At 37.2% G+C, this 21,275-nt stretch overlaps 1 protein-coding gene across 3 annotated transcripts in view; it reads left to right on the top strand.

Moving 5' to 3' along the window:
• ITGB8 (integrin subunit beta 8) overlaps positions 1-21,207 on the top strand; it is a 33,624-nt gene extending 12,417 nt beyond the window's left edge. Inside the window, exons 6-13 of one of the 3 annotated variants that reach the window (XM_031057624.1) lie at positions 3,126-3,221; positions 3,309-3,398; positions 5,990-6,124; positions 9,000-9,402; positions 10,472-10,697; positions 12,250-12,353; positions 13,432-13,595; positions 20,916-21,202. In XM_031057624.1, coding sequence (XP_030913484.1) covers positions 3,126-3,221; positions 3,309-3,398; positions 5,990-6,124; positions 9,000-9,402; positions 10,472-10,697; positions 12,250-12,353; positions 13,432-13,595; positions 20,916-21,080 — 1,383 coding nt within the window. In that variant the 3' untranslated portion in view covers positions 21,081-21,202. Of the gene's footprint in view, positions 1-3,125; positions 3,222-3,308; positions 3,399-5,989; positions 6,125-8,999; positions 9,403-10,471; positions 10,698-12,249; positions 12,354-13,431; positions 13,596-13,688; positions 19,379-20,915 lie in introns of those variants that run through there. The other 2 variants (XM_005421760.3, XM_031057625.1) reach the window with 2 other exon arrangements.
• The last annotated feature ends 68 nt before the right edge of the window (positions 21,208-21,275 follow it).

The raw sequence follows: 21,275 nt of genomic DNA, 5'->3' as shown, positions 1-21,275 counted from the left end.
CTACTAATGTATTTTATGAAATTGTTTTTTTTAGCCACCCAAATAAAATGACTTGAAAGATGCTTAGATCTGTGGTGGAACATTTAGAGCCACGTGTTTTCTGGCTGCTAACCCCTTTTTTTAAAAATATATGCTAATTTTTGCATGCCCACATGTTAACAGTAGGCATCAACTTAGTACTAGGAATTGCATTTTCTGGAGCAGATTTGATGACAACACAATAGTGTCTGTAAGGGAAGGCGTCCTGGTTTCTTGCTTTTTTCCTCTCATCCATGGTGGATGTGATTATTTTATTTATAGATATCCAACTTAAAATAAGTGAGTGAAATCAGAGGGCTGGAATCACTATTTGATACTTAAATGAAATATCATGAAGGTCTGTCAGTCTTTTAGAAAACATAATATGAAACATATTTTTGGATTTTTTTGGTATCAATACAATTTTGTTTGGCTGTGCTAAATTAAAGACTTCTGCAATTACATTGTTTTCCTGCTTTGATTCTTAGCTTTGGGTAGTCATGAGAAGATTGTATTTTGGCATATTTTTATTTCTTACTTGTGCCAGTTTAGAGGACTTTGCTTTATTTATTTGAACAAGCTTAGACTTTATATCAGAAATGTTTCCACTTAGACAATTTTTCTGCATGTTTCTTTCTAACTTCTGCTAAGCAGTCACAGAAGGGTCAGCGAAAAAAATGCATGACAGAAAAGAAATCTAGTCTCTTTTATTTAGACCTGTGCTTGGTTAACTCCCTTTCTGAAATACTTAACATTTGTGTTAGTTATCTTCTCAGCTTAACCAAGTTAAAATAATAAAATGACTGATGCAATTGAAACAAGAGAGATATTCTGAAATTAAAGTACATTTACCTGAGCAGTAGTGGGAAGAGATAAGATGAAAACACATAAAGTACAGCAAAGTTTTCACAGCAGGCAAAGTGAGGCTCCATAAGTGACCACCGGTACCTTATGTCATCTCTTTACATGCTTAAAATTAAAAAGCTAGTGTGGGTCTGTTGATTCTTTGGGCTTTGTTTGGTTTTGGGTTTTGGGGTTTTTTTACTCAATTCTAATAAACAAGAAGCTGGACACTCTAGAGAGCTATTGATGACAAGTACATGGAAGTTCAGCCTTCCTTGTGAGCAGAGGTAGTCTGGGGATCCTGTCCCTGTAGCCCTTGTGTGTCTGGGCGTCATAAGCTCCATCTGAGTAACTTTTTGTTTTGTGAAGGCTTGGAAAGCTATTTCTGATACTCCTGATTCCAGAGTTACACGAGTAGCTGCAGAGTTGCTGAGGAGCCATTCTGCTAGAATTCAGACAGATCTAGTATCATGTGCTAAGCCAGAGGACTGACTTATTTTCCCAGCATCTCATGATCTCTTGGTGCTGCCCCTGTCATTCCCACATGTATGGTGCAGGAGAAGTTTGCAGAACGTCTGGCTTCACTCGTGTCCTGGGACCACTTGGTGTGTCTGTGATGTGCCAGCCAATTGCACATGGCCTGTAGGGTTGTGCAGCACAGTGGAGGCCCCACCACTGTGCTCTGTGCCATGGAGAAGGAAGGAGGGCTTAGCACTGTGTTGTAGGCTACTCTTTCCAGCTGGAGCTGTAAGAAGGCATGTTTGATACTGTGTTATCTACCTTTCATCAGTTATCTTAAGGAACATAATCTTTTACCAAAGCATTGAAACGTTGAGAGAGGAATATACCCTGGCCAATATCAAACTGCACCAAGAAACTCTTTGTTTTCTCTGTACATTATACAGGCTCTTTATAATCATGCAATATGATGGAAAATGGATTTTGCTCTCTTGCATAAGATTCTCTTGGTCTCAGTTGTCTTGCTATTCAGATTATTGCTAGCAGGGCTGTTCACTTGCAGGGTCCCTTAAGTCATAAGGGAGAAAGAAATCTGAGGAGAAAGAAATTGTTCAGGGTAACAGACTGTGTTTGTGCGAGAGAGACGATAGGGGGCAGATGGTGAAAAATACCAGGAAAAGAAAGACAGCAAAAGTATGTGGGGGATAAAAGTTGAAGTACCTGACGTAAGTGGAAGTGTCCAGATGAAATCTCTTTAAGTGGAATCACAGACCAAGACCCCAGTCCCTTTTTTCTTTTTAGTCATTAATTTTAACTGTTGAATTTACTTGAGAATTGTTGAATACTTCTTGAGAAGTATTCGCTTAAGGCTGGTTAAGAAGTGGTGATTTTCAGATACAGTTTGGTTTGGAGTACTGGAGCTGAAGGGATCTCACATAACCCAGGTGTACAAAGCCCACTGGGATCACACAGTCACCCAGAACTTCCCCAGATCTTGGAGGAAGAGATAGCAACACAGCTCTTGTTCTCAAATCCATGTCAGATCTCTCAATGAGAAGTATAGAAGAGCAAGTCATTGGCACAGGACATGCTATCATAGGTACTCCACCAAATAAAACAATGCATTACTGAGGAGAGCTGTGAAACTCATACCATCTTCTTCAAGCATAGGTGTGGTTAAGAAAATGTACAAGGTCATCATGATGAGGACTGAAGTCATCAGTCCTTAGGTAGGTCTTGAACACACCAAGGAGAAAGCTGTCAGTCGTAATGAGATCAGCATAGAATACTGACATTGCCAGAACTGATCCAGTGGCTGCATTTGATACCAAAATACACCTCTGAGAATCAAACATTTTTAATTACTCTCCTTGCTGTTCCCAAAAGCGCACCTCATCTCAGTGCTTCATGTTTTACTTCCTCCCTGGCTTTTGCACAAGAACCCACCTATCATTCCCTGTTCTTCTAGATGGACCATGGATCACATCCTATCCATATTTCTTAAGCATCAGACTCAAACCAACAAAATAGTACTGGAGAGTTAGTCCTCCCACTAGTGCAGCAGATCAACATAGTTGGCAACAGATAAGCCTGGCTGATGTTCTGATGATTTTTTTTAATTGTTTATTAGGATGGCCCCATCCTGGTTTTGATGTCAGTCTACCATTCGCTGTACATTTTGGAGTTATAATTGGAGTGAAATCCATCCAATTTGATTGATTTGAAAATCTTTAATATGTCATATATGAAATATAAGATTTTTTCCTACTAATCTGCAATCTTCTCTTTCCTGTTGTATTTTGCAGGAGCATCCATCTCTTGGGCAGCTCTCTGAAAAATTGATTGACAATAACATCAATGTTATTTTTGCTGTTCAAGGAAGCCAGTTTCATTGGTATAAAGTAGGTTAGAAACCTGATTTCTTTTTTCAATTCTGAAGGCACAATATATATACTTAAAACTGTGCATAAATTATTTCTTTTTCATAGGATCTGTTACCTCTCTTGCCTGGTACTGTTGCAAGACAAATAGAATCCCAAGCAGCAAATCTCAATGATTTGGTGGTAGAAGCCTATCAGGTATGAGGAGAGTGACATGTTCTATGTAATATTTGTACATTTTTCATCTTTTATAGCCTGAAGTTGGAATTTCCAGGATCTCATCTTCCATCTGAAGTCTGCAAGGATACATTCTGTACTTTTCCTAATGTTCAGGTGGATAGGTGATACTATCTTTTGATAGCTCTCAAAGTCCCAGGCTGTCAGGGTCTCAAAGCCAAGAGCTACTGGTTTTTTATTTCTAAGGATGCTTCTAAATATTGTATTTGGTTCTTTGTATCTGTTCCTATGTCACTTCAAAAGATGGTTTATTTATTTGAATTTTGGCACCTCAAATCTTTAGTTACAGACCAGACACCACTGTCTAGGCACCATATAAATTCAGAGCAAAAGCCTAATGCAATATCTGGAGAGTTATGCAGCATAATTTTTAGAAAACAAACAAGAAATGGGAATTTACAAGGAGGTAGTTTGAGAATGGTGGATATCGTGAAAAGCAGTATCTATACTGTAGAAAGCAGAGTCATGACTTGGGGGTTTTAGGCATGGAAGTGAAGAGTTTTGATAGGGATTTGGGAGAGAAAAATGGAAATAGCTTTGTGAACTCTTGCTTGGAGTCATCAATTGAATGTAATAGTTTGAGAAAGGAAAAGTAATAGTATGGGAAATACCATAAAGTCATTTTCCACACATGATTGACACAGAATGGCAGTTTGAAAGTGAAACAGGCATGTTGTTAGTGAAGGAAAGAGGATGTAAACAGCTTTGATAATGAGGCCAAGAAATAGACATTTGAGGTACCAGAGCATGGGGAGCCCATAGAGCAGCATCTGAATGAATGTGATGGGTTGCATGGTTGAATGCTGTTAAGTTGTGCAGTCACATACAAACATTCCGTTTCAGAAAGTTGAAATCTCAGCTACAAAAGTATATGCAAGGTATCCACATGTATCACTTTTTTTTTTTAATTAGTTGGATTTGGGAGGCTGAAATTATCCATTTTACTTGCTTAACCACAGAATCAAGCAATTTAATTACAGCAAATTTGCTATAATGAAGAGCAAGCCCCCATGTCTGTTCCCAATTCATAGAGTGCTTTTGCATACACTTTTCTCACTGTCACATTGGAGACATTGGGAGAAAGGCAAACACATTCAAAAGCAGGGGGGTTTAGGGGTAGTCAAATTGCAGAGAAGTTCTCACTGGTATTTTAGTTCCTCTTATAAAGTCAAGAGATCTCATTTTAAATATGGAGGTTTGCAGGAAGTTGCTGGCATAGAATTTTGAAAATTATAGTCCTTTTGTATGACAGTTTTACACTGTCCTTCCTAAATTGAAACACAGTTCTTACCCAGTGCAGGGCAAACATTCAAGGGGAGGAAATGAAATTTTATGAAGCAATTACTTTGTTCAATACAAGATTCAGTGGGACTTTCCTGGTCCAGCCATCCCCAGTTTGCTTTAGCTTTATTTTCATTTTTTAGACACTGTCTTTCTTCCCATCCTAACCTTCATTGGATTTCACAATTTGAGTTTTTCATCATAGTTTTAGGGACTTTTTACTATGTAAACACATGGTGAACAGGTCTTGAATGTGTTGCATTCTAGGAAAAAAAAGACTTAGATAAGAAAATAAATTTAGTGTTGATATTCAGTGACAGTGGGCCTCTTTCACTCTTGTTCCAGGCAGGGAAACCTTAGCCTTAGCTATGGAAAACCCTGGCTGAAAATCCCTGGCTAAAAAGCCAAGAATGAGTCACTAATTTTCAAAAAGTTACTACTAAGATAAACATGTGTTAAGATTCATATAATTGCATTTCCATTTGTAGCAGTAAAAATATCCCACTAAACTTATTTTTAATAGTAATATGACAGGAATTTTAAAAATCCCTCTGTGCAATTTTCAGCTCATAAATTTGTACAGAGCTTTAATAAATTTTTAAATGGAGAAGAAGTATTTCTTCTTTGAAGGAAGCAGGATTTTAGGTCATGTAGTAAATACAAGTTGCAAAGTAGTTGCTTTTTCATTATTTTTTATTGCAAAATCGGCCAATTGCTGGCTGTTATAGTCTTAGTTGACCCAGAAAAATCAGTAAGAATAATCCCAATAGCCTTTAGGTCACCCTAAGATTTGTTCAGAGAAAAATTTTCTAAGACAAATGCAAAGTATCAGAAGTTTTTAAAGTGTCAAGTCAATTAGAAAACTTTTCTGCTAGATAACAGTGGTTGTATGTATGTTTACTGTTGTATTTTAGGTGTGTGGCTAAAAGTCAGTGTAGACACAAACAATGAGCAGTTTTTGTTGCACATGATTGTTGGAATAGATTTTCAAATTGTGAAAAATGCAGTCTCAAAACCATGTTAGCAAAGCTGAAAACATTTTTATCTGGAAAACCTAATCCTCTTTATCAGAATTACCAGTTCACTGGTTGTGTATATTTGGAATGTAATTGGGTCTCTACATAGGAAACAAAGCTTTAATTCATTCCTTTATTCACACAGACAAGCTTTCTTCATTTTTAGTCAGACATAGGAGCTATACTTGGTGTTAGTCACTAATGTACATTATATTTTGAGATGCAGTGCAATTAAAACTTGTTTTCCGGTTACAGAAACTAATCTCTGAAGTGAAAATTCAAGTGGATAACCAGATCCAAGGTCTTCATTTCAATATCACTGCGATCTGTCCTGATGGAAGTATAAAAACTGGCATGGAAGGATGTAAAAATGTGGGATATAATAAAGAAGTATGTTGATAGTTCTCATTCTTCAAGGAACTGGAATACTTATTTTTCTGTTTGGTTGGGTTTCAATGGTGTGAAATCTTCTAGGGATTTACTTAAACTGAAAATGGATTTATGTGATTAATGATCACAGGCTCTCTATTATTCTCTGGGTTTATTTTTCCTGAATCTTATTTTAATTCTCACTAATCCCATGGAACTAAGGCTCAAAGCTTTTCCTGAAAGCTAACGTCCATTAAAGCTTTCCTTCTTTGTCCTCCACTGGGCACAACCACCACATCCATTGTGATGAAATCTGTACGTAAAGAGGTTGAAAGATAATCACCCAGTGGAAAAAAAATCACTGGAATTTGTGTTCCTTAGGACTAGATGTCACCTTTCTCTCTTCTTGCTTTAGTAGTCTTCCTGCACAATCAGGGTTGTGGATAATTAGTTTATTTTATAAACCAAATTAATAAAATAATTTATTCCTATTTGAATTGGTGGCACCTACTGAATGAAACACAGCATCATGCACCATGAAAATGCAGGGGAAGATGTCTGGCTGAGGTAAAAAACATGGTTTTCTTCCCAGAAAAACTTCTCTGTGCCTTGATATATTTATTTAATTGCTTGGACTACTGGAGTAATTCTTTTCGCTTGCCAGGAAGAAGTCTGTGTTTCTAGAGAGCAGGGTCAAGGAGTTCTTTCCTGCTTGACATGTACATATGTCTCAGCTAATGTGAGAAATAGCTTGTGCCTGTGTGTAGAAATAGAAAAACAAATTAAATGTGTGAATTGTAATGTAAATTTGAATGTATTTTATGTTCTTCTGAATTTTGTCTGCATGCTGCTGATTGTAGCTTCTACAGTTTACAGGAGATTTGCTGGTTTTATTCTTAAAGCATCCTTTCCCCACTGTTGGTCCCTGGGTATGTCATAAGAAACAGGACTGGAATTTGTTCTGTTTAATGAAAAGAAAAATATTTATATCTGTTTCTTTTTAATAAAAGCCAAGCCAGTTGATTGTAAAAGACTGCATGTGGTCCTAAACCTCTACGGCTGTTGAAAATGAGCCATCCTTAAGAGATTAATTTATTTTAACCGTAAATCCTTCTTTCAGTATTTGTTTACAGACAAAATGCTTTTCCTTAATTCTCACATTCCTTTCATTGTCTAATCCTTCTTCCTTCCTTTTCTTACCAAAACACAAAGTGGATTAAATTCTGGAAGAATCCTGTGGCCTCTTCAGGGTGCAAAACTAACTTTGGCTATTAGCTAGTGTCATGGTGTTATAATTATTTAGTCACCACAGGCTCAATCTATCTGCTGCTGTGTTCAGAATCAAATTTCACGACTCATATGCACAACATGATTTTCCCTTCCCTCCCATTTTTCCCCTGCTATTCTTCCAGTACTGTTTTTTACATGAAGATGATGTTTTCTGGCAGGGCTCTGTGTTGAATAAAAGCACATTCCTTAACTGCAGCCTGTCCTCCCCACATGATATGCACCTGCTGTATGAATCAATTTCTCTATACCCACACTTTTGCCCTGCAACCCAAGGGAAGAAATCTCAATGCATGGAGAGTGTGGGCTGCTGAGAGGTTATGTGTGTAGTGGCACATTTGAGAAATGAGAAGAAGAAAAGCAAAGGGTGAGACAAAGCCTGTGTGCCCCCTCAATATGACATTAAGTGCATGTTTCTGCACAGCATTCTTCTCCTGTTGTCCGTGTAGGCAGCCGCAGCCCCCCTTGCCACAAAGCCACCATTGTCCCCAAGGGTTGGGTTGTTCTCGTGTGGGGGCGCAGCGGGAGGGAGAGACAGTGATGAGAGATGAATGGCCTCAGTATTTGCGGGTAGTTTCAGCCTCATATGTAATCAGTTTCTGGGGGTTTCTCCTTTTTTATTTGGAAATTTTATTTTTTGGTAGTAAAGATTAAAGGTACTTGCTTCTCTTGTGTTCCTCTCTCACTTTTTCCTCCTGGTTACATTTTCTTTGTGAGGAGATGAGAAAGAGTTGCTTTGCATCAGGAAGCTGAAAAAATTCAAAACTTTAGGGAGAATACCCTGTCAGAAGTGTACTGGACAAAAAAACCCAAAAAATAATTGTAAAATACAAGATTGGTATCTATTGTGTCAGACATGTCAGAGCTGTCAAAAACTTTTAGGGGTGATTGGTGGAAACTCTATGGCAATCACCTAACTACAAAAATGATCCTTAGTCCTGTGCTAGAACTACAAAAAGCCATGGGAGCTGCTGCTGTAGTGGGCCCTGCTGCGATGAGAACCTGGAGAATGCTGGTGATGGCCATGACATGGCCTGGAGCTAGGCACTGGGTCCATGGAATTGAGAAAAGTAACTGCTAACATGTGAGCTGTTTCTGTGTTTTAGTAGGGGTAGCCAGGACCATCCAAAAATCTATGTGGTTTATGTGTGCATGACAAATTCTGCAGCAGGACGTTCATTATAGATTCTTTTTATGAAGAGTATCTCTGTTTCTGTTTGTGTATTGTCTTGCTCAATCTAGTCTCAATTCTTACCTAAATATTCCTGTGATAAAGCAGAATATATGTGTTAAATAATAGCAGGAGGATGGTGATGATATTTCTATTTCCATTTAATTTGTATTAAACTTGTCTTTTGCAGCTATGCTTTCTTAACTTGAAAAGTAGACTTCTATCAATCCTCTGTTGTCAGGATTTGTTAGGATCTGTATTTGTGATGTTTGTCATTACTAATATATAGTGTTTGAAAAGTGACCACTTTGTATTTTGCTATTATCAGCTAGTGCACATTCATGTACAATATAAGATTCTGCTTTATTTAGGTGTTAAAAATGCAAGTGTAAGCAAGAAAATAATAATAATGTTAAATCCATCTTTATTTCTTCTTAGGTACTTTTCAATGTATCAGTTACAATGAAAGGATGTCATACAAGTGGAGGAAGAAAATATGTCATGCTTAAGCCTATTGGTTTCAATGAAACTGCCATTGTCAATGTGCAGCAAAGCTGTGCCTGCCAGTATGGAGACAGCACAGGGCACAAAGGAGTGTGGGCTGATGAAACTTCTGACAGCAAACAGTCCCCGTGCAGTGACAGTGACTGTAGCTCTAACAGAGACACGCTTCCCTCAGAGAAGTGCAGGCAACACCAGGACCAACCCATCTGCAGTGGTCAAGGAAATTGCATAGATGGAAAATGTTTCTGCTACAAAAACAAGCTAGGCAAGGTGTATGGCAAGTACTGTGAAATGGATGATTTTTCCTGCCCGTATCACCAGGGAAACTTATGTTCTGGTAAGTTGCAGTGTTTATGTCTGTATTTTCTTGGTTTGTTTTGTTTTCTGAGGCTGCTTTACATGATGCAGCTGAAAACAATGATATAAGGCTGTCAAGAACTAGAATTGTTTGTGCAGAATTAGTGTGGGAAATGTCCTGAACATCCTGTCAGGAATTCACACTCCTAGACTCTCTTCACCACAGGTATACTGTCTTCTAAATTTCACCACCATTTTCTAGGGGATACATTGATTTTTTTCCAAAGTTTAGCTATTTAATATTTAAATCTCAAAATTCTCAATAAGTAATGATACTGATTTCTCAAACAAAAAATAACATTATTCCAGGAAGCTAGTTGATACATTTCAGTATAATGGAAATATGAGATTCTGAGAGGTTAGGAAAGGATCAAAGCTTCCAGGTGAGGTTCTGATTTTCTACCACACTAAATCAGCCCTGTGAGACATACAGTGGCACTTGATTTCAAATACTGATAAAAACATGAGCACTGTAGGGAATGCCTGCTTCAGAAAGGAGACTCTAAGTGAAACAGAGTTGTTAGAAATTTTCATTCTTTTTATAGTCCACTTTATGGTAGGGGAGAGGAAAAAAAAAGGAAAAAAAGGAAATGGAAATGGAAGTGGAAAATGAAAAGGAAGGAAAGAACCTGGCCTGTGCACATGAACTTTATACTCTTTCTTCCACTGAATCTTGCTGTTTATTTGAATGGAATGTTTTCTTGCTAACAAGAAGTTTGTTCAGTTTGCCTGAAGACTATTTTCCTGGTCATTGTGTAATTCCTAATCTCCATTGTTTTGATCCAAAGCAAAAGAGCAGAATTTTAGTAAAAGGTTTTAGGGTGACATCATAGTAGCAACTTATGCTCAACTTAACAATGAACAGCAGCCTTCAATATTGATCATGCCAGTAACTTCAGTCCAAGTTGTTAACTTAAAAAATGATTAGAAAGTCCAGGTCTAAATTTGCTCCATTCAACGTAAAGCACAAGCAATACAAATGTATCCATCTAAAATTTGTTTTCTGTGTTTTCATGGAAGCATATGACTCCAGACTCTCTGTGTTGTAGGTAATGGTGAATGTGAAGGTGGTAAATGCAAATGCTTTGCTGGCTGGGAAGGTGATCGTTGCGAGTGCTCATCACAATCAGCAAAGCACTGCCTGAATTCAAAGGGCCAAATTTGCAGTGGAAGAGGAAAATGTGTATGTGGAAAGTGTGAGTGCACAGATCCAAGAAGCTTTGGCCGTTTCTGTGAATATTGCCCTACTTGTAACAAAGCCTGTGAAGAAAACTGGTATGTTTCTTGCACTGGACTTGACTATTTCATTCCCTAATATTGAAACATGAAAATATATTTCTGCTTCTATTTCTTAGTTATTTAGAGTTCGGAAATTAGATCGATTTATACTTGATACTTCTCTGTGTAGTTGGATTCACACTGGCAGTTAAAAAAATTGCATGTCAGGATCTATTTTACCCATTCTTCATATGAGATCTCCTGGGTAGGAAATAAAACCATAAGTTTGTATTTTGAAAAATGGAAAATGATCCTACTTTTGAATGCCACCAAGTCCAGTAATATTCTCCACATTTGTTTTTGCACACTCCTTGTGCTTCTCAGGTGAAAGAAAGTGGTGTGGCGCTAGAGCAGTACTTGTGGATTGTCACTGCCATTGATCAGCAGAGCAGAGCTGGTCTTACCCCGAGAACAACATTCTTCATTGCTCAGTTTCAAAACACTTAGTCTTTGCCATGCTGGTCTTAAAGCATGTCATTTTTCCTTACTCATGTAAAGGAAGGGACAGTGTAGAGGTCAAAACTGAGCAAGCCCTGGAGGGGACAAGCTAGACCAGGCTCTCAGTGGTGCACTCTGTGGTCCTGGCGCAGAGAGCAAATGAAGCCCTTTCCTTGGGCACAGCTCTTCTGCACCCTCTCATTACACATGTGATGTTGTGCATCTCAGTGTGGCACAGAGGGTGAAAGATCAGCCTTTCATTGGAAAGGTCATTGTGCTCAAAACAGAATCATTGTTTATCTCGTCTGGTGAAAATGGTGGAGAACCGAGCTTGGCCACATCTGGAAAGGTTGTTGCTAAGATTTCACTAGCTAAAATGCAATTAGCCTTTCTGGCTTACACTTGATCAAAGTCACTGTGAAATATGTGCCTTTAATAAATTCAGAAGATGGCATATCTTCATTAAAAATTCAGTTAGAGCTTTTTTGGGGATCTCTTGTGACATCTGTCTCCTTCAGGGCTATACAGTGAAGACAGTAAGACTGAGAGCATTGCCTCCCACTTGTTGTGCTCTCTCTCTAAACTGCCCAGCAGTGCAGACTTACTTGGCTTTGTCTTAACATAGCACCCAAACATTAATGTCAAAGCTGTGTTTCCTCTACTTACCTCTACCTTTCAATTCCAGCGTGCATCTGAATGAGATTTATAGGTAAGGAAAGACTAGAAAGTGGAGGTTGAAAGCTGAAGAAAGCTGGACCTTAGGTACACCCTTGCATCACAAAAGGCAGAACAAGGATTGGGTGAAGGTGACTCAAAGCCAAAGACATGTTTTAGTTTGCAACTTCTGACTAGCTGGTTCTGAGAAGCATCAGGGGGATAAAATGCTGAGAGAGGCATCACATTTCAGAAAAAAATAAATAAATGTCGCAATGTTTTTACTAACAACAGGAAAGCATTATGTGCAAGCAATACGTCAGCCTGTTGATACAATCTCTTAAACGGGAATGCAGAGAAAGACATAGGTTTTCAATTATAATTTACAGGAATTATTATTAAATTTGAAAAAAATATTAAATATGAAATTATTAAAATTTCAATTATTATTTTACAGGAACTGTGTTCAGTGCTATCATTCTAATAATGCATCGCAAGTCATACTTGACCAGTGCACAACCTCATGCAGTTACCTACTGCATTATATTGATAATACTTCAGGTAAGGGGCATTTTCTAGGTAATTTTAATAAGAGATTAAAATCTATTGCAATTAGTAATTGAATTTGCCAATGTTAGAATTTCTTTCAGAAGTATATCACATTATTGCAATAACAAAGAAAGAAAGCAGGAAAAAGAGAAAAATAATTCGTAGCTTTAGGGAAAATAAAAGATAAATAATAACAGGAAATAAGATTGTCAAGCATTGCTAAGTTCAGTTTTCCCAGCTCCTCGAGAAGTCATGTCTAATAATGATGAATCCTGCCTGAGCAATGCTTAAAGAAATATTTATAAAAATTTGTTATGGCATCTGTATGTTTTATTACATTGACCATGCTTATAGTATTTGACATTACCAGAAACAGGAAAGAAAGAAGTAGAATGCTTACCTCAAGTTCAGTAATGTTTAAAAGTTCCTTTCAAGTATAAAAAACTGCAGTTATGAGGTCTGTGGAAGAACAAAATATTTTTAAATAAAATCTCTCAAAGTTTAATCACTCCATGCAGCAATTAAAATGCAGGTAAATGGTTACCTTTTGTTATACCTTAACATATATATATGTATAAATATTTTTATATTACAGTTCATCAATGTGAAAACTAATTGTGAATACTTTTTTCATAACTTTAGTATTAAGGAAAGCTTACTGTATTAGTCCACCACTGAGGACAAGATTTAATAAAACACATATTCTTTCAAATTTTACCCTTGATCTTCACTCTTGTCTTGTGAAGATTAAATTCTCTCAGCCCCAAACATCTCTAATATTTCATGTTCTCTACTTCAGCTATAAACTAACTGGTCTGCAGAGAATTTATGGTGGGCAATACAATGAAGCTTAAATTCTGTTTCTACCATGGATCTTGATCTGAATTGCCTGTCTTGATATGCCCAACTTTAAAAGCTTGCATATGACAACTTTTCCTCTTAATTTCCCTTAATTTATTTTCCCTTAATTTCTATCAGGCTTGTATTACATTTGTGCAGCATTACTAAGCAGTGGTGGATATGCCTGTGTTAGAGGGATGTGCCTGTTCCATACATTAGGCTTTACCCTTGTGTTTTCCTTTCATTGCAGATTGTTTCTCTGGACGAAACTACTTTAGAGTCTTTTCCATAATCTTTATAGTTACCTTTCTGATCGGGTTGCTTGTTGTCCTTATCATCAGGCAGATAATTCTGCAGGGGAGTAGCAATAAGGTCAAATCTTCATCTGATTACAGAGTATCTACAACAAAGAAGGTAATTGATTTCAGAGCCATCATCTTCAGTAATCTTTTTCTTGCATATAAAAGTTAGCTAATTGCTGATAAAAATTATATCTTCTCCTTCAAGGATAAGATGTTTTTGCCTACAGTTTGTACAAGAACAGTAACATACAGACGTGACAAACCAGAGGAAATAAATATCGACATCAGCAAGTTGCGATTAAATGAAACTTTCAAGTGTGAATTCTGAAGACTGCAAATGTCTATTTCCATCATGCTCGACTTTTAAGAAATTACCTTTTGTACTCTATGGGAGTCTTGACTGTTGCCATATGGTTTTGTGTTGTGCATTTTGTTGAATACTGTAACAAAGTGACATGTAAACATATTCACATTATGTGATTATGTTTGGAACTATAGCTGCTGTATTTTTTTAAATTTTTTTGAAAGAGAAATGTGCGTTACTACTGTTCAGAAACATTAGTGTTGATGTAGCACTTTAGCATATTCTAATTTATTTAGTTATGGCCTAGAATGTAGATACAAACCGGTCTGACAAAGCACTGATCTCACTCTACATGTAGCTAGTACTGATGTGCTCTGTGGGAATGGACAAAAGCTGTGACTGGAGTATTAACATTGCTGTATATTATAGCAATAGATGAAACTATTAAAATGCTCTTTAATAGAGTAAATGGTACTTTTATAGTTCTCTCAGTTGACAGATTCCACTAATTTGTCTGCTTATTCCTCTTATCTTTTCTTCATAAAAATGATGGGGTTAAATGACTGTTTAGTTCCTGGTACGGGTGTGTGTGTATACATACACATATGCATGCACACACAGGTAAACTATATATTTATAGGGGTTTTTTGTATGGTTGATGTCATTTAAAGATAATTTATATCTGATAAAGAGTAATTTTAAGCTTTTTTACTTGTTTAAATATAATGCCCCAATTTTATACAAAACTTAAGGTGTTTGGAAACTGAGTGGCTACAGAAAATGAGACTTCCTTTACCCAACAGCATAGCCTACATGATGATCACTGCCAGCAGACTACACCTTTAGAGTCAACAGCATCAAAGCCATTGCAAATAGATAAATTACACCAGAGCTGTGTTTGGTTTGCTAGCTACATATCAGTGTAGACTACACCTTTAGAGTCAACAGCATCAAAGCCATTGCAAATAGATAAATTACACCAGAGCTGTGTTTGGTTTGCTAGCTACATATCAGTGTTTTGCCAAATAAGGACTTGGATCTTTTTATATGATGTCAGGCATAAGTCTGATTTTACATGTGCTCTTTTTCTCTATGTAAATTAGTTGATGAGATTAGGTTTTCTAAGATTTTTGTAACCACTTCAGTTTTTTGTGACTGCATTGAGAAGTGTGTCCAGCGTGTGATGGAGAAAAGAACCTGCAAACTAAAAGAAAGTGAGGAAAATAAGAGTCTTTTTCTCAAAACACATTAATTGACTTTATAAGTATGGATCAGATTCTGCCTTCAGGAATGTGCAAAACTCTTCCAAACATGGCAGGACCAATATAAGCTTATCTGAGAGCAGAATGGGAGGTACAAAGTCAAGCAGAAGCATCTTTTTTTTTATCCCTGAAACCAGCTAGAGTGGTAGAACATATGTTATTGTTATATGCTTGTTGGAAGTATCAGTCTGATTTACTAACTCTGTGCTGCTGAAACCCTATGAAAATCTGATCAACCTCTAATGCACTAAAACCTTGCTGGCAGAAAGAAAAATCATCTCAGAAGATGGTGTATAATTTCACCAACATTTATTACTAATACTAAATACTGTCACTATTTGTCATAGATAAGAGTTACAGAAACAAAGCAGGACTTCCTTATGTGCAGTCTTTAGAAATTACTTATATTTCCTATTCTGTATTTCTTCTGTAAATTCCCACTGAAACCTGAGCACTGTGAGGATTGAAAGGAAGGCAGGGTGTAGAAAAATGATGAGTGTTTTATGAGTGTTAAGTTTCTTGGGTAATAGATCAAGTGGGATTGAGAAAAATAATACACAGACAATGGGCCTTTCATTAGTCATAAAAGCTTAGGGATTGTTTTTTAAAAAAATGTGTAAATTGGACTATTAAATGTTTTTAAAGCAGTCTCCGAAGTAGGTCCTGAGCTTTCTACCACACAGGTAAAATTATCCCTTTTAACAAAAAGAGTGTTTCTTTACACTGACCCTGACTTTAGTGTTAGCTTAATTGTAGAACATTAGTTATAGATTAATTCTGTAGTTTAACAACTACACCTTAAACTCTCATTTTCTTTTAAAGTATATAGGACCATTCTGCTCCTGTGTAAATTAAAAGATTTCAAACAACTGATTTTGGTGGGATAAAGATAAAAGATTGATAAAGGTTGACCTGCTGTTACCGTTGTCACAATTCATGGCAATTTGTGAGTGTGAAACAATCTCTGGTTGCTATTTAACTTAAATTTTAAAAATACTTAGTGGAGTATATCTAAGTATATAAAAAAGAGGTTAATTATGTTCTTTAAACAGTGTGATAAACCCTTAAAAAAAAAGATTCCTCAGAATCTATTTTCACCCCATAATGGCCTTTAAAGCATATTCTAAAGCATTTATTGAATTGATAAATATATTCTTTTTCATTAGAAACTACTTTTTACTGTTAGAGGGAGTTCAATTTTGTGGGTAAGGGATAATGGAAGTGGGTTCTTGGTGGAAGAAAGACTTGAGCTGTAATACCCATCTTCCAGACACATCACATCATGCTGCTACTGCTTTTTATCTGTAGCACTTGGCATTGGACTGCTGCCTGTGAAGGGGCATGGCCAGTATTTCCTTATCAGACACCTGCCTGAATGTTTAAAATGCTCTGATCAAAAAGAGTAGGCTCACAGGACAAATTGCACTGTAAGCTGCTTGCTGTCCTGAGATTAAAAAAATGTATATAAATTAACAAAAAAAAAAAAAAAAGGAGAGAAAAAAAAAGAAAAAAGCTTTCTTGCATCTCCCTCATGGTTTTGCTGTATTGTGGAAGAGACTGGTGAAAGAGAATAAGCTGCTGCTAATGTGACAGGTCAAGGCTTTTAGAAGGCCCGTGGGGAGCTTATACAGAGCAGGATTCTTGGGAGGAGGCTTTGTTTCTAGGGATGGAATCTATCCATGAGAAACTCTGGCTTTGCTTGGTACTCGTTTCCCTCTGCCTTTGACCATGTTTTTCAGAAGAGCTGCTGCAGGAGATGAATAGCTCAACAAAAGCCTCACTATTTAGGGAGCTGTGTTCCCTCAGCACATGACCTTAAATGAGAAAGCAGCCTTTAATTCACAAGGAATTTCTTCAGTGATTGCAGGAGGACTGTGCTTCCTATAGTGCTTAATGAGGGAGATATTAAAGACAAATTAGTTCATATTAGTTTTCAATGTATTGTGCATCAAAATGTTCATAAAAATAGGGGAAAAAAATAACTAACCTCAGAATAGAGTGTTCCAAAGTTCTCAAATAACATTTTTTATACTGGGCTTCTTCAAAAAAATTTAGAAAGAAGTCAAATAATTCTACTGTGTGCTTATATCCAAAAATATACCAGCAGATACTGCTGCATCTCATTAGGTTGGGGAATTGTTTTTAGATTTGGTCCAACAAATGAAGCATGTGCATGACTTTTCACAGCATATTTGTTACTGTTAAAATCCATATGTATACTTTTCAAATTCTAGTCCCATTTTTTAACCTTTGACCTGTTATTTGCGTGACACTTCAGAAATTGCATGTTTATGTAATTAAAAAGTATGTATTTTACTTCAGATTTTTTTGAGTACTATAAAATGAAAAAATGCTATGAAATAGTTCTTTCCAAGAATCATGACTACCCTAATAAGATTGCTGCAGAAGTGTGTGGGAAAATAGCTGTTTCATCCAGAAAACGTGTGCATGGTATGCAAGGAATTTTCATTGTGCCCAGCTGAAATTCCCTTACATTTGCAAGGTTAAAAATGAACCTTAAAAAGGAAGGATGTTCGTATGGGCATAGTTTACATTTTAGCTATTATTTACAACTGGATTTATTTTTTCCTCTCTATGATGTCATGAAAACCTGCTATGTAAAGCATTCTTCTGACTGCAATGGAAAAATATTATTTTCCCAGTCTGATCATATATAATATTTATTTCCTGCTTAGTGTGCATGTTTTGCAAACCATGGGAGTGAATGTGTGAAACAGCTTCAAGCAACCCTCTGTCCTAAACTAGGCATAGAGTCTGGTGATGCTCAGGGCAGAGACATGCAAGGGCATGGCTGCCTGTGTGGAGACTTCAAGAGGGACATGCTGGGGCTCCCCACAGCATCCCTGCAGAAATGGTGCTCTGAGATCTCACTTTGCCTTTTGTCAGGGCAAGAAGCCTCTTCAGAGTGGGTTGGCTTGGCAGTGATGGTGCCCTAGGTTTGCATCGCAGGCACTTGGCCCCAGACTAGGACTCCATTGTGTGCAGTCTGAGCCCTAATGCTGCAGGCTTTTTGCATCTTTACTCATCAAAAATGCCTGCACACAACCCAGCAAGGGACAGCCTGTACACGTGGGTGCTGCAGACCTCCATTAAAGCTCCTGGGGAGCGTTTGGGCACCTGCCCGCTGACCTCCCACCAGCCCCTGGATCTCCACCAGCCAGCCTTAAGGAATGTGAGCAGTGGCTGTAAAGGGCACTTCTCACAGAGGCATTTGTGCTGAGTCAGTGCTGGGTGACTCCTACTCTGTCCCAACTGCGAGTGACGCCTGGTGACAATGTCCTGGCTACCATTTTGCAACAGAGGGGAAAGCAGAAATGAAGCAATACTTAAGAAAAACACTAATTTTTAGTTCTGATCTTGAGACTGCTCTGATGCACAGGTATCTGTTGGCTCTTACAGAGAATTGAAATTCATGGAGGGGGGAGAAAAGGTTAAAGTTAACCAACGGGAATGCATCTTTATAGCATGCCCGATCAGTGGGGTTTCACTGAGAGCAAGGCAGCTCAGAATGGTTGGCCTGTCTGGGAGGGGCTGGGAGGGGGAAGAAAAAACCTTAAATTTCTAGATTCTTAAGCTTTCTGCTGGTCTGAATTTCATGTTCTCTTTGTTTCCTTTTCTGAACATGCTTAAAAAGAGGTACATATTAAAAAAAAAATTAAAGTATGTGGCATTTGTTAAAATAATTACTCCTGTCCAAAGTTTAACATTTCATCCTGATACCTATATTGTATTTGGGCTGTTTCAGTTATATTTTGAAGGGAGATGTTGAAAAATGAGTCTTTTGCAGATGCATTAGTGTTGGATGAATTCACTGTGCTGACATCTTCACACTTACCTACTACTGCTTCAAAAATAATGCTACTTTAAAGTGTCTTACTTAGCAATTGTGTGACAGCTTTTAATAATACTATAGTTTTAAACTTTCTATTTAACATATACTACCTTTTGTAAAAAATAAATAATGTGTGTCTAGATTTTATGCATAGAGAATGTTAGTAAGGGAAGAGGTTTTAAATTTGATAACTTCTTACTGCTCATTTTACATTTTGAATGATACTTTTAAATCACTACTTTTGTTCATCTGGAAATATATTGAATATTTTATTATTTAAAATGGTATACTTTTATAGCTGTTTTATTAATTTCAGTTGACTACTAACTTTTATTGTGATATTTATTAATGAGTTACACTGTAGCATATTGAGATGTTTATTTTTCTATCAGAGCTGTAACAACTATGACATAGCATTATTTTAATGCAACATCATTGTACTTGCTCTCTAAAAAATAAAATCAATATTTAATCCATATGGATTTTTCATATTTTTGATATTAAATATATCTGTGACAAGAAAGAGATGTTCATTTGCTTTTAAAAATATAAAGCACATTTACTGAGGTGTACCAATATCTGCAAAGGGAAGATATGATTGTGGTTATCTTAAAATTGAACAATACCATGTCCAAGGAGATAAAATACAAAGAATACTTTGTTTATCAGATGTAGGCAAATGAGTAGATGCACATTCATGATGAATTTTGAGAAGATGGGAAGGAGCAAAAAACTATTTATCAGTTTGGAGGTGCAGCTGCCCACCACCAAGGGTTTTAGCTTGCCCAACCCATCTAAACCTGAAAGCACCAGGAGGTGCTGGTATTTTATAGAAGACAAGAAGATACTTCCTGTGTAAATACAATCTCTAGATTGATGAGTGGTTGTGATAGCCTCTCTTTTCCCTTGCTCTGCTGGGTGGTAGAGGAGCTAGATTTCTGAGAATGGGTAAATCTCTGCAGATGCCTCATCTATGCCACTCACTGCACACTTGGGTCACTTCACGTGTACTGGTGAAAGCATGTCACTGGTGGGGAAGGTTCTCATTCTCTCCTTGTGCAGAATCAGTCACAGCATTTGCTTTGCACAGCAGCACAAAATTGCTCTTGAAAAGGATTTAGATATGCCTTGGATAAGGACATTTAAAATTTGCCACGATGCCTCAGTAAGAGACATCTGTGGCACTAAGACACCTGCCAGATATCACTGGTAAAACTGCCCATCCATGCTGCTAACATGATCCAGTTTTTGCTTTAGAAGTGAGCGGGAATCAAGTGACAACTGATGTGTTCTCAATCATCATGTAGCTTAGTGTCCAATAAAAGAGAAACACTAAGAACAAGTCAAAACTGTAAGAAAAAAAATAAGTAGTTAACACAGGGAAAGTGTGTAAATCTTTTTTGCTTCTTTTATCAAAGCAAGGAACATCATCTTAATATATGCATGGTGAGACTATGTCTGAGAAATTTCCTTTCACAGGTGCCGTAATCAACCTTCACAGACACCCAGAGCAAGCAGGAGCAGCGAGTCCTATAAACAGAAATACATATTTTCCTTGAAAGCTCTTTATTGGGAAAACATTCATGCTATCATTACTCAGAGTAAATATAAACCTAGATCTGAATTTCAGATGTAGAATTCAAGTGTATAACTTGAGCCAGAGCTGTAGGCCTCCATTTTGCCATTTGGGAGTTGCTTGAAGCTGAGGTTTTGTTAACACTTAAGTCTCCCATAGCCAGTGATCCTGGCACCAAGCATTGTTGGCATATCCTGTATGTTATGAAATGATGGTAAGTGCTCTGTATAAAATCTTTCTTCCTCTCTTCTTTCCTATCTTCTGTAATCCAGTAACTAATTCTTGCCTATATACCTTTAAATATCCAGGTCATGACAGGGTTTGTGACACTGGCATTGTATTTAGCCAATTTTTACCCACATATACACAGTTGTCAGCAAGAGTGCAACAGGACCTAAATGTGTCTCTAACCTAACGCAAGTGCTATTTTCTTGCAGATGCCATTGCCAAGGAAAAGGCTTGCTGCCCAGACTCTCCAAAGAGAAAAGAAACCTAAATTACAGCCTCTAAAGCTGGAGGAGGAAAGAGATCCTGATTTCAGCCACTTTTTTGACACCAGTCATGTACGTGTATTCTGTTACAGAACTTCTCTGCCTGCGTGATTCCTTTCGTGGTAGCTGCAGAATTTGATAGAATATTCAGAGAAAATGGCATTAGGAGAGTGGGTTTGAGTGAGTATCTGAATATGCCTGATGATAACCAAAAGATGATGATTAGAATTAAGAATAAAAACTTTGTTTAACAGACTGATTTTGACTAGTAAGGAGTTAATCTAACAAATGGGTGGTTTCTTTTGC

The sequence above is a fragment of the Geospiza fortis genome, unplaced genomic scaffold, assembly GCF_000277835.1.
Source record: "Geospiza fortis unplaced genomic scaffold, GeoFor_1.0 scaffold95, whole genome shotgun sequence".
Classification (NCBI taxonomy): Eukaryota; Metazoa; Chordata; class Aves; order Passeriformes; family Thraupidae; genus Geospiza; species Geospiza fortis.
This window is presented reverse-complemented; position numbering and strand designations above follow the sequence as displayed.